This window comes from Siniperca chuatsi, linkage group LG10 (genome assembly GCF_020085105.1).
Source record: "Siniperca chuatsi isolate FFG_IHB_CAS linkage group LG10, ASM2008510v1, whole genome shotgun sequence".
NCBI classification, from domain to species: domain Eukaryota; kingdom Metazoa; phylum Chordata; class Actinopteri; order Centrarchiformes; family Sinipercidae; genus Siniperca; species Siniperca chuatsi.
The window spans coordinates 25,641,749-25,654,028 of record NC_058051.1 but is presented as its reverse complement, the minus strand read 5'-3'; the positions used below and the strand labels follow the sequence as shown (position 1 = coordinate 25,654,028).

General features: G+C 38.1%; 2 protein-coding genes across 3 annotated transcripts; both read right to left on the bottom strand.

The window, feature by feature from the left end:
- Nucleotides 1–237: 237 nt before the first annotated feature.
- Nucleotides 238–8,049, bottom strand: LOC122883674 (solute carrier family 26 member 9-like). Of its 2 annotated transcripts, XM_044212697.1 has the most exons (21): nucleotides 7,901–8,049; nucleotides 6,752–6,878; nucleotides 6,394–6,533; nucleotides 6,123–6,233; nucleotides 5,793–5,968; nucleotides 5,517–5,681; nucleotides 5,271–5,423; nucleotides 5,062–5,144; nucleotides 4,800–4,947; nucleotides 4,603–4,716; nucleotides 4,378–4,455; nucleotides 4,048–4,143; nucleotides 3,848–3,954; nucleotides 3,669–3,738; nucleotides 3,478–3,570; nucleotides 3,239–3,379; nucleotides 2,789–3,040; nucleotides 1,884–1,938; nucleotides 1,360–1,496; nucleotides 535–594; nucleotides 238–423 (listed from the first exon to the last, which is right to left on the bottom strand). In XM_044212697.1, the coding sequence occupies exons 2-21, from the start codon at nucleotides 6,874–6,876 to the stop codon at nucleotides 412–414; spliced, it is 2,316 nt and encodes a 771-aa protein (XP_044068632.1). In that variant the 5' UTR covers nucleotides 6,877–6,878; nucleotides 7,901–8,049; the 3' UTR covers nucleotides 238–411. The 2 variants fall into 2 exon arrangements, with proteins under 2 accessions (XP_044068632.1, XP_044068634.1); XM_044212699.1 differs by lacking the exon at nucleotides 2,789–3,040.
- An 86-nt stretch (nucleotides 8,050–8,135) lies between these two features.
- On the bottom strand, nucleotides 8,136–11,847 carry slc48a1a (solute carrier family 48 member 1a). Its single transcript, XM_044212700.1, has 3 exons — nucleotides 11,087–11,847; nucleotides 9,624–9,791; nucleotides 8,136–9,465 (listed from the first exon to the last, which is right to left on the bottom strand). Exons 1-3 carry the CDS (start codon nucleotides 11,214–11,216, stop codon nucleotides 9,329–9,331), a joined length of 435 nt encoding a protein of 144 aa, XP_044068635.1. The 5' UTR covers nucleotides 11,217–11,847; the 3' UTR covers nucleotides 8,136–9,328.
- Nucleotides 11,848–12,280: the final 433 nt, after the last annotated feature.

Here is a 12,280-nt window from a genome sequence, read left to right as displayed (position 1 = left end):
CTGCTCAGCTGGCTATACCTCACAGCTGTGGCCATGCACACTCTCAGTTAATTACAAGACCACTTCCGTATGACTGCGCAGTCAGCAGGTTCACTCCACAGTTGCTGTGACGGGTGGGCGAACTGAGCCTCAGAGTTGCCCTCATTATCTTCTCAGCGCTTACTTGTTATTGGGGTCTCATGTGCTGGTATGTACCACCCCCTGTCAGTGGAGTGATAACTGTGCCCAATCACAAAGTCAAATTAGTACAATTTTATTTAGATAATTGATAGTCATCAAAAAGATACAAAATCAAACACAGAATGTATTTTTGGCAACAATAAATTTCCATAAATTCCAGTGGCATTGAAGATTTTTGTTAGTATCTTCGGGCATGTTTCTTCTGCTCATCTTCACTGCAACGATCAGTGCTTAAAACATTTCCTGTAAAAGTAAAACAACTCTTAGATATAGAATAATGGCTTCATGGCGAATAAAAGCAATTAGGCGAAATTGTTATTTTGTATAAGCTTGTATGGACAAACTAGTGCATACCTGTTCCAGATCCTTCTCCTCATTAATGTTAAAGGCAAGTTCCTGTGTTGCTTTCTCTGCCTGCAGCCAACAAAGTGAATGTACAAAGTCAAACAGGCATGTACACTAACATCAACATGACTTTGCTCACTATGTAGTAGAATACATACCGATGTAGAGGCAAGCTTTAGTTAAATTCTAAAACAATCTTTAAAGTAATAACATACCAGAGGGTTAAATTACAGCTTATAATTTGCAGTGAACTGTACACATCCATATTTAAGTATCCACCAGTTTAGAGCCGCTTTATTTCAGGGGGGTTTTGACTTGCAGGGATCTGGACAGGAGAGCTACAGCGTTGTGCCTCCACAGCATAGACTGGCAACACATATATAACATCGCTTAATGAATCGTGAATTAAAGATGGTCAATTTTGCAACACTGCTATCCATATCAACTGCGTTTTAAATCCTGCTGAAGATGTCCGGTCTGGTCAGATGCTTGAAAAGTTGCCTATGCTTTTCAGGCAGCAAGAGAAGACAATATCAGGCACACAGCATATAATATGCAGCATGACCTTAGCGTAACTTTCAGCTTTGTTTGTTGTGGCACTTAATGTGTCACAAAAATCTGTGTGATATTTCTGTTTACCCTTGCTGAACCAGATAAGGTGACAAAAGCTGTGATAAAAGAGGAATTTGTTACTTAGAAAGTAAATCTTGCTTTTCTACTCTTCTTAATCCCTCCCTATATCCCTAACCTTAGAACCTTTGAACAGCAGGTGTTTCTATGTGATGTTACGAAACGGATTTGTATGATAAGGTTATTTTATACAGTGGGGCCTACCTTTAGTGAGACTCGCCTCTCTCCAGAGGTCTGCTGTGCAAACAGAATGGCATCATGGACAGAAAGGAAGAGATTACTGCGGAGAATACTGCCGTCATCAAAAGCTCCTCCAGCCTCCAGTTCCTCATACACCTGGGCTGCAGGCGACAAGACGACAAATATCACAGAAGGACTTGAACACAGTGAAACAAGTGATTTTTTCTCAACGTTCATGTTGTATGTAAAGAGAAATAAAATGGCTATACTATTTGCCAAGAGAAGAACACTGATTTGATGCTTAAAGGTAATCAATCACAATAAATTACAATTACTGTGGATCACCCCTTTACCTCACTAAGAAATGGAAGGCACCCTGTGATAAGTGCTTAGACATGTAATCTAGACTTTGAAATACTCTTTCCACCAGTGTCCTTCATAGACCTTATGGACTTAATGTTGAATGAATGACTAGGTCTCTGTTGCCATGCCAACTGTTCAGTAGAGTCAACAAGTGTGAAATGCACATAAGTCATTTAAAATGTTACCTTGAACATTAGCCAGGTATAGTTTAATGCCTAGCATTGCGTAGCTTGAGTTCATCTGTGTGGGAAATAAAGGAAAGAAGACTGTTCAAGGACATGTTTTTTGTCACAAAAAGGTTCAATATTAGATTTGTACAGAAAATAGAACCTTTTATATTTCAAGGGTTCTTTGACTTCCAGGCTACTGAAGAGGAGAGCTACAGTGCTTTGCTAAGGCAGTCTGCTGTAACCCAATTTTGCCTAATCCAGGTTAATAGCTCTCTTGTTTTAGTCAGACATTTGTCTTACACTTAAAGTGTCACTGTATCTTTAGCATGAACATTTTAACATCAGAAATTGAAATGTCGAATTATGCTTTGCTCTGATTATTCTTGTCAGTTGGCAGTTAAATGTCTCTTAAGGGCTAGCGTTAACATTAGCTAGTAGATTCTAGCTAACATTAACCGTCAACTGAAAATTTCAAGCTCCCTGTAATATTAATACAATTTAAATAAATAAGGTTAGTCACCATGCAGTATATGGTAAGTAGCCTATAGTAATGTATAACGGCATTATGCCTTCTCTCAGTTTTTATAAAAGTTGTTTTATTTCAAGAAAGTAGCTGGGCTATTGTTAATGCTAGCTAACATTAGCCATGCAAATTATAGCCTATAAATGTTGTATATCATCATCATGCATCGTTGTTGTTTAATTAAATGGAAACTTTTTTCTGTGATCTAAAAGAACGTTTTCATGCTTACAAAGAACCCTAAGAGTTCTTTTGAACGAACACTGTAAAATGGTTCTTTTAGGGAACCTTTTAGGGATGCCATATTCTGTATGTACTAAAATAAAAAACCTAAAAATGTTCAATATAGAACCATTTGTTTTAAGAGTGAATCTAGTAGTACTGCAAACAAGTTCATAACCTTTATCAATACTTTGACGCCCATTAGGTCTATGAAGCAGACCCCTGCCAAGTCAAGGATGAGGGTGTGGAAGGGCATGGGATGGGACTCCAGTGTGACAGCAGAGGGACTTGGTGGCTCTTGGTCAGGCGCCTGCTCCCCCAGCTCAATGTCACTACAGCGGAAGTTGACATAGCTGGTGGGAAGTTCAGCTTTGTTGACACTGCCATCGTTCATATCAAAGTCATTTTGCAGTTCAAGCTTAGATATGGTCTAGATTTAGAGGAAGTACATAGAGAAAGGTGTACACAAAAGGTCACAGGTTGTATTTTTAGAAAATCTTTGAACTTTGAATGTTTAACTGAGTGGGAAATATTGACGGTAGAATCATGACACATTAAAAGGTTTTGTATGTGTTTCTGGCTATCAGCTGCTAGGTGTGTGTCATGCGTCATATATACTTGATCCCACCTGAGCCCTCATATTAACCAAAGAGCTGGGTTTCCTCCTCCTTGTCTCCTTGTCCTTCTTCTCCTCTTTCGCTTTTTCCTTCTGTTCTTTCTCTAAGAACTTCCGCCTGGCCAGGATAAGTTTGCTAGGGTCCAGCCCGGTCTAGACACAAACATGCCTATGTAAACACCCATGCACCACATGAACACATTTGCTCAAACCTGGTACTGACTGCAAAAGAGGTTATTTTTTCATTATACCTTTTTGATGACCCTCTGGCGAAATATTTCAGCATTTGCAAAATAGAGTGGTGAGCAGTAGTTCACTATTTTCACACCTGTTATTGACATGACCTGTGGAATTATTACAAAAATTAGATAAAAAATTAGATGCAATTCCCCTTACATTATGTGTAACGACAAAAAAACACAAAAATATTTTGATTTCATACCTTACTGTACACCTTCGGGTTTTTGTAGATATCTGTAGCCGTAATCTGAACCATTTCCGAACCATTACGACTACGAGGAACACATTAAAATGAGTAATACATTAATATACACTTTACACTCTGCTGCATTGTCTTTTTAAAATGTTGATTAAAAAATAGATTGCATGGAGTTTACTCACAACTGTGTCTTAAATATCACTACCAGGATTGAAAATCCCACTCCAATAGCAACTCCATAAGGCAAGCTAAGAAAGAATGTGGCCAAGAATGACACAACCCAAACACACTGAAAGAGAAAGAACAATAGAATAAGATCAATAAAATATGGAAAAAAGACATTGCATTGTGCTGCAATATTGCATCCAATGCTTCAACTTACGCAGTCCAATTTGCTTTTTTTCCATAAGTAATAGGGATCAGAGAGCTGTAGGAGGGTGTTCTTCAGGTTGACTGCAATCAAGGCTCCGAGCACTGACTGGAGAAACCAAGATTACATGTCACTAATCATGCCTAGATTTTTCTCTTTCCTCTACTTAAATGCTTTGTCTAGTTTTTCAATTATATATATGTATATATATATATATATATATATATATATATATATATATATATATATATATATATATATATATATATATATATATATATATATATATATATATATATATATATACATATAGTGTTATACTATTATACTATGTCCACCTACTTTTGGAAGTGGTTTCAGGAAGGCTCCCAATGCAAGCATGGTAATCATTACGACCAGCATCACACATAGACTAGCAAACTATGAGAGGGCAGCAAGCAACAGAGGTGCAGTAGTTAGCAGTTTGAGTTTGTTACTATTTTTCATGAAATAGCACTCCATGAATTACACACAATGCTTGATCTCAATTACAGTTACAGTACCTTGGAGAGGTAACACAGCACTCACCTGTGATGTTCCACCAGCACTGTCCACAGCCAGAGTTACAGACAGGGCACAGCAGATCACATGGATCTTAAAAAAGGAGCCGAGGAAATTGCTGCAACCAAGAGCCAACATTTCCTGAATAAGAACATACATGTGTTATTTACAAAATGGAATAAAATACAATTTATGAACTAGTAAAAGACATGCAGGTTTTCTACCTGGTTGGGATCCACATCGTAGCCATGCTTGGCTGCCAGTGTCCTGCCCATAGCCAAGTTGATGACATACCCCACGATTGCCAGGGAGAAAGCTGTACTCAACATGTCTTCCCATTGACTCACTGTTGGCAGGATTGGCGCTGGGAATCTGGAAAAGAGAGACAAGAAATAAATCTAAATTGAATAGTAAAACATTTGTTGCATGACTAATTTTATTTCATGAAGCATAAATTGATTCTAAGTATGCTGATGTATGCTTTACCCCAAAGGAATTTCTCCCACTATGTCCATGTGATAGATCTCAGGAAGATGCAGAGGGCCTGAGATGGCTGTGGCCACCACCACCTGTGTAGAACAGGAATAGGGATCAGTCACCACTATCGACCTTATACTGTACATTAGTCACAAATCTACAAAATAAATCTGAGCAACAGCTACATGAAATCAAACAAAAATTAAAGAACTACTTACAATAATGATCTCCATAGGAATGGGGAAGGGCAGCTTGTGGCGGTAGCGTGCACTCAGCTCCTTCACCACAATCAGAACTACGCTGCTGACCAGAGCAAATACTAACGACGCTATGTTGGTATCAGGAAGGCCACATATAATATCTACGAGAGTCTATGACAAAGAATTAAAATTACATATTTTACTGGCAAACCATACCACCAGTCTTTTGATGTTCTTTGATCACAATATGAAAGAGTCACTTACATATATAACAGCCAACGGACCACTATAAGGTGGCACTTTGATGCCAAAGATGTACTTGAGTACTGAGATGAGGATCTGCAATCCTGCAGCAGTCATGAAGCCTCTGACGAAGGATTCCGACAGATAGATGGCTATAAACCCAAACTGCATGAAGCCAAGGCCAATCTGCACAGACATAAGTAGTTGTCAATGTGTCACTTTTAGATTAAACTGTACCTCACATTTCTTTCTTTCAAATTTCACTTTAAAAGACTAGGTTTTTAGTGCTGTGAGTACCTGTATGATTGCAGTGAGACAGGCCAGGGTTCCAGATATTCCCAAGCGAACCTCATTCATCAGGTCTGTGTCCACTATCGTAGCATTAAGGGTGGCATTGAAATGACTGAAGTCTGACTCTGGGGCCAGCCTAAGACACACCATTCCCACCATAATGCTGAGGACAGCAAACGTACCTAGACATAAAAAGTAGTGTGTCACATCTATTTTCTTTGCCATACTGCAAACTGGGCAGAGTCAGGCTGTGCGCAGCTGATCTGCACTGTGCAGCTCTGGCAACTTATCACTGTCATCATATGAAATCACTGTAGATAAATCAATCTGATTTACCGGGGACCATCTGGTGAGCAGTGCCCATGAAGAAATATGGGATGAGGGGGAAGAAAGAGGAATAGAGACCATTGACAGGAGGGAGGTTTGCCAGGAGGGCAAATGCCATGCCTGGAAAGAAGAGAAACCTTTTTATAACTGTCACATAAATCATAATAACATATAGAAAAATACAAAAACTATGTTATGTGCTGGAACCAATGCTACAGCAACTAGCATCACTCAGTGGGTATTATACAGAGGCATCAGAGAGAAGAGTGTATTGACTGACCTTGGGGAACCTGAATGGTGCCGGCGCTGACCCCGCTGATGGCATCACACAGCAGGTTTTCTTTCACTTTGTACTTGGGAAGCCAGCTCAATACAGGCAGATGTCTGAATAACAAGCCCCTCAGTCTCGACACAGAGCATCTGACAGAAACAAACAAGACAAACTCTTTGAAGAGCTCGGGTTTTCTGGTTGTTATTTTGAAAAAGTCCATAACACACACGTCTAAACTTTGTATTGAGTCACAGCTATAGGGCTCTCCACTATTTGATCACAACACAAAGCTTGTCAGAGATAGAGTTTGTGTGATAAGAAGACATGTAGTTCATGTTGACTGTGCGGCGAGGTGGCAATTCTGTACCTGAAGAGTTTCTTCACTTTCTCTCCAACAGGGAATTGTCGACTCTTCTTGTCAAACTCTCTGTCAAAGTCTGGGAGGTTATATGTCGGCCTGTCAATCACATAACGTGGGCGGTCCTGGTGCATGGCTATAGCATATTGAAACATATTAAGACCATAGAAAATTATCTCTGACACTATGTCCTCAAGGTGCAATTTAGGGAATTACCTGAACTGACAAATAATTCATGCCAACACAGTACTCTGCAAAACATATTAATCAGCTGAAGTCACTAAGTCTTGTATTGAGTTTCATATCTTACATTAATCAAGTCAAGGTAGCATCAATATCATTTTACTTCAATAGTATACATACTTGAAACACAACATTTGAATATTAAACCCTAGCCCAACTGATTTGAGGATTATGTTTATGTTTTGGGTATTTAGGATTGCATTTGTACTGTTTCACATTGAAGTGGCATATTTCAAGTGCAAGGCCCTAATCTAACCTTGAAGGGTGAAGGATCAGCCAACAGGTTGGTGGACTGCTAAAATATTTGCTCAACACCAGGTAAATAATAGTACATGCACAAATTCACTCTGTGTGTCTTAGTCTGCACGCTGTAGAAAAGATTTGACAAGTTAAAATACATTCCATGTTTTATAAGAAAATATCTGCACTTTTCAGGCATTTTACTATTTAGAGTGAACAAACGGTCAAACTAGTGTTTAGATGTAATGTCTGGAAACTAGCGACTAACTTTGAACAAAAAGCGTAATCTATTTAAGGCAAAAAGTGCTTGTTACATTGTAAAGAGTTTAGACAGCAGGGTTAAAGCTAAAAAAGAAATAACTGAATATAAAGATGGAGCAGCAAAGAGAATATTCACTATTTAACAAAAGAACACAGAATACAGTACATATTATTTTCAATCACTCAATCAGTAATATGAATTTGGCAAAAGTTTTTGTTCAGATTCATCTGTGAAATTGTCTTTAGTAAAAGATTTGTCCTCTTATAATGTCACTGATAAATTAATCAAAATGTCAGCAGCAAGTAATGAGGTGACCTACAAAATTTAAGTAATTGATTTCAATGTCAGTATTATGTTTAGAAGCTCTGATTCTGTTTTAGTTAACGTAAAAGTCTGAAAAGACAACACTGTACCTTATTGTTGAAGCACCCCTGCAGGCATTTGGCTCAGATGTGTGTATTGCCCACTTGTTTGATTACTTATCAAGCTAAGCTAAAGACCCTCTACACCTTCTGGGTGGAGCTTATAAACTGAAAAGCTTGAAAAACTTCAGCACATGCAGCCTTGCAGGCACAGCTGAATCACTTAGATTGTTGTTTTTTTAGGGTGCTGCTGTATCTGTGTAGTATAGAGCAAGGAGACAACATGTAATTAACAATAAATGCAACTTTAATGGGTTCAAGTTTCTATATACATGTAGCATCCTCACATTCATTCTCTCATCAAAAAAATACATTTTAACATGTTTTATGGTAAAAGGTAGACATAAGCAACAGCTGGAACTAAGCAACTTAAAAACCCTAGATTAACTTGACTTACACAAATCATACTAACTGAAATAAATGATACATATAAATAGCGCATTTCAACATTAAAATGGGTGAGACCAAGATGACAATGTGTAAAACATGATTATTTTTTCCATTGTATCAGGATTTGTGTGCAAAACAATGGCGTCAATATCAAAGACTAAAGTGCAATAATTAATCAAATCCATTTGTGTTTTTTCTTAAGAGGAATGTCACAATTTTCAAATGGACTCTTGACAGGAAAAGGCAAGTCTCCCCCTGGTGGAACAAAAGATGAAAAACACAAATTCTACAGGAATACCTTTTCTTCAGTTCTTATGAAAAGAAAAGCTGAGTATGAAGGGAGAAATAAAAGTTTGTGAATTTTAAAAAATGGTTTCTCAAGTTGCTTCATTGACGATGAAGGGAGCTAAGAGACTGACTTTGCAGACACTAAGACAGTTACTGTCTAGAGATATGAATATTCTGTGGTTCAAAACTGCAACTATGAAAAAGCTCATTTGGGTACAAACATTCAAGCACTCCAACAAACACTGTCAACCTAGCATTAGCAGAGTGGCTTCAGGTAGGAGGTTTTAGTTTTGGTTCTGAGGATTTCAGCACAGAGTATTTTCACTTTCATTTTAGCAACTTATTGTATTAAAAGCTATGGTGGGGATTTCATTGTTCCTTGTTAGTTGTTTTAAGATTAAACAATCCCAAGATAAAATCTGTTTGAAAAACCACCTGCATGTCCCTTCATAAATAGCCTTGAGCAATTCATTCAAAAGCAGTTCCTGTCTTCAGGAGGCTTAGACTTATGACTACTTACAGGAATATAATATGTGGGTCACTGAAAGTCGGATAACAGGTTACAAGAAAAAATACAGAGCTTGTTAAGCAAGTGCAACTCCATGTGGTAAAAGTCAGATGACTTTTTAAATCTAGCCATGTCTGCTTTTCCTCGTCTTCGTTACAAAAGCTCTTTGACCAGCTCCGGCTGGCAGCCTAAAACCCCTCAAAGTCCATCACAGTCTATAAAATCAGTACTGACTAGAAATCGCTGAGGATACTGATGTCTGCAAACTCCTGGCGATATCTGTAGGAGTATAAGGCCAAGAGGAAGGACCATTTGAGAGTCAGGAAGCTCCACACACAGGAGAGATAGAGGCTCCTCGGGTCAGTAGGAGCTGTGGGACAGAAAAAGCAGGGTGATGAATACATGCATTAGGAAATCAGTCATCTGAGTCAAAAAGCACATGATTGTTAATAATAAATGTTTTCTTCTAATTCTCTATTATTCTGAACATTACTCATTATAAACTAGGAACAGTAGAGAGACGATTACATTGCTTCTGTGTGATGGCGAGAGTTAAGAAGGTGATGAAGGCGGCCACTGCCAAAGCTGAGAAGAGCACACCAACAGCGATGAAGAACTTGAGGCCTTTGAGCCAGGTGCGCCAGTAGTCCTGCAGGTACATGATGTGTGTGACAAGAGCCCAGAGTGCCAAAACTCCTGTCGAAAAAGACAAAAACACACACTTTCATTAAATGTATTTTAAAACTAGGCCAACACAGCATAAAGACTATATCCAAATAACTAGTGCATCATATTAAAAAATCTGCCATGTACTGTATGAGGCTGAAACGACTAACATTTATTCCGATTAATCTTTGATTATTTTCTCGATTAATCATTTAGTTTATAAAATGTCAGAAAATAGTGAAAAATCACATCACAATTTCCTACCGCCCAAGGTGATGCCTTCCAATTGTTTGTTTCTCCCAAACAACTCTACAAAATCTTAAAGTATTCAGTTGACTATCGAAGACAAAGAAAAACAGAAAATGGGCTACATTGCATAGCTGGGGCTAGAGAATGTTTGGCATCTTTGCTTGAAAAAGGACTTCAACCAGTAATTGATAATAAAAATAGTTGCCGATTATTTTACTGTCAATCAGCTAATAGTTTAACCATCTAGGCTAATCGTTTCAGCTTTAACTGTACATATTAAAGCTAGACTGATAAATCAGCCACTCCGATATATATTGATTATAGCTTATTGCAGATATATCGGTACTGGTGTATATATCTGCCAGTAAGAAATGTCAAACTAGGTTTGAAGTTATTTAGTGTCTCCATTACATAGTTTGTCAACCAGAGAGCTATGACAAGTTGATTTTTCAACTGTAAAATGTCCCACTCAGTATGTATCTTGGTCACAATTTAACTTTTTTTTTTTATCTAAAGAATATGTATCAAGATTGTTGTTTGAGTTATGTGTTCATTTTTTCAAAAGTTATCAGCCGATATATAGTTATGGGATTTTTTAAAACTCCAAAATGTCAATATCAGCCACAAAAATGCAATATTGGTCGGGCTATAATACATATGGAGGTCCACATGCTAGAATTAGTGGCAGTTTCTAAAACTGGCATTCCTGTATGGCAGAGTGAATGCCTAAAAATTATCCTGAGGAAGCTACAAATCTGGTCATCTGCACAAGTGTGAGCTATATTAGAATATTTAGCCCGCTAACACAGGACAAAAATGAATTCAAACAAATACTGACAGCCAGTAACTAATGTTTATGTTAATGTTGTTAAGATTTCAGTGACAAGAGTGAGACTAAATAAAGAACAAAACACCTGTTTTATGATGTGAGTATGGTGTGATTTTTGGCTGTGCAGGCCTTACACAGGGATTAGGCAGCCGACGTTAAATGCTCCAATAGCCAATACGTGAAGACGACAAATCTACATGTCACAACATTTAATATTACAGTTAACTTTACAGGTGTTTTAACATACCTGACAGGCCTCCCATGGCCGCCGTCCATGGCTGTTTGTACGCAATATTCCAGACCAAGAAAGCGGAAAGTCCAACCAGGGTGCCAAAGGTAGCATAACCTATGCTAATGTAAACTCTGCTGATTCCCATTGTTAAATACAACTACTGCTACCTAAATGTTTGGAACAGGCGTAAGAGATAAAGGAGTTTTTTTTTTTTTTTTTAAACAGACTGGTATTGAGCTACATCAACAGCTTACCGCCACATTATGTAACTAACGTTAAGCTAATATCCTTGATACTAACAACAGGAAAACGACAAGATGAAATCCCCCTTTGGCGACCGACCAGGGGAGAACGACGCCTGACACTGTTAGCAAAACTAGCTTTAGAAATAGCTAAATAATAGCCAGTTTGTGTGCCTAGTACAACCATGGATGTATTATTAGAACATCCATGAGTACAACAAACAGACTGCGATGACACAATTTATATTTCAAGCTAACAAGCAGCAACAAACCATCAAGACAAGTTTATCTGATATGCACCGCAAAGATGATGCTATTATCCAGCAAACACTCCCACTGTGGATCGCTGTCTTCAGCCGATGCCGCAACACATCGGTGAGGACTGAATGTCTTCGGTTTTATTGGTCTGTGCGTGTACTTCACTCTTAAACAACACTCGAAATACAAGAATAGTTGGTGTTGCTGTGTTGAAATAACGAATCTCTCGGGTGTGTTTTCAACAATTTGCCCTAAAGTCACTTATCACTTGTACATAAAATATCTTTGCAGAGAGGAAACCACCTACTCGCCAACATAGCGCCCCTGGTGGAGCAAAGAGAAACAGCAATTTTAGACCTCTGATTCCATAAGTGTTGTGATCATTTGGTGACTTGGGCTTTAAGATGTACTTTGGGGTAAGAGTAGCTATACATTTTCCGTGACATGAAGGTCATTGACAGCTCACTGTGAAGGCATTTGTCATTTAATTTAGTCTGATACATTACAAATCTATAAATAAAGATGGTGCATAAGTTCATATGGTCATAAAAAACATTGTGTTAATACAAACTGACAGCTAGAAAGAAACAAAGACAATAATAGTTAACAAATATTAAACAAGATGCACAAGTTGCATCTACAAAGGAGATATTCACATGAAAACATGACCCTGGGTAGATATGGGCAGGCAGGAAGTTGCTTTCTCTGC

Bases quoted from the DNA above. Each gene is read 5' to 3' on its own strand.
- LOC122883674 (XM_044212697.1), bottom strand. From the start codon at position 6,876: ATGCACCAGGACCGCCCACGTTATGTGATTGACAGGCCGACATATAAC. The intron at 4,717-4,799 runs GTAGAAAACCTG...GTTCTTATTCAG, and splicing joins ACGATGTGGATCCCAACCAG to GAAATGTTGGCTCTTGGTTG. The intron at 3,739-3,847 runs GTGAGTAAACTC...TGTTCCTCGTAG, and splicing joins GTGATATTTAAGACACAGTT to TCGTAATGGTTCGGAAATGG.
- slc48a1a (XM_044212700.1), bottom strand. From the start codon at position 11,216: ATGGGAATCAGCAGAGTTTACATTAGCATAGGTTATGCTACCTTTGGC. The intron at 9,792-11,086 runs GTATGTTAAAAC...CTTTTTCGACAG, and splicing joins GGCCATGGGAGGCCTGTCAG to GAGTTTTGGCACTCTGGGCT. The intron at 9,466-9,623 runs GTAATCGTCTCT...TCTGTCCCACAG, and splicing joins CGCCATCACACAGAAGCAAT to CTCCTACTGACCCGAGGAGC.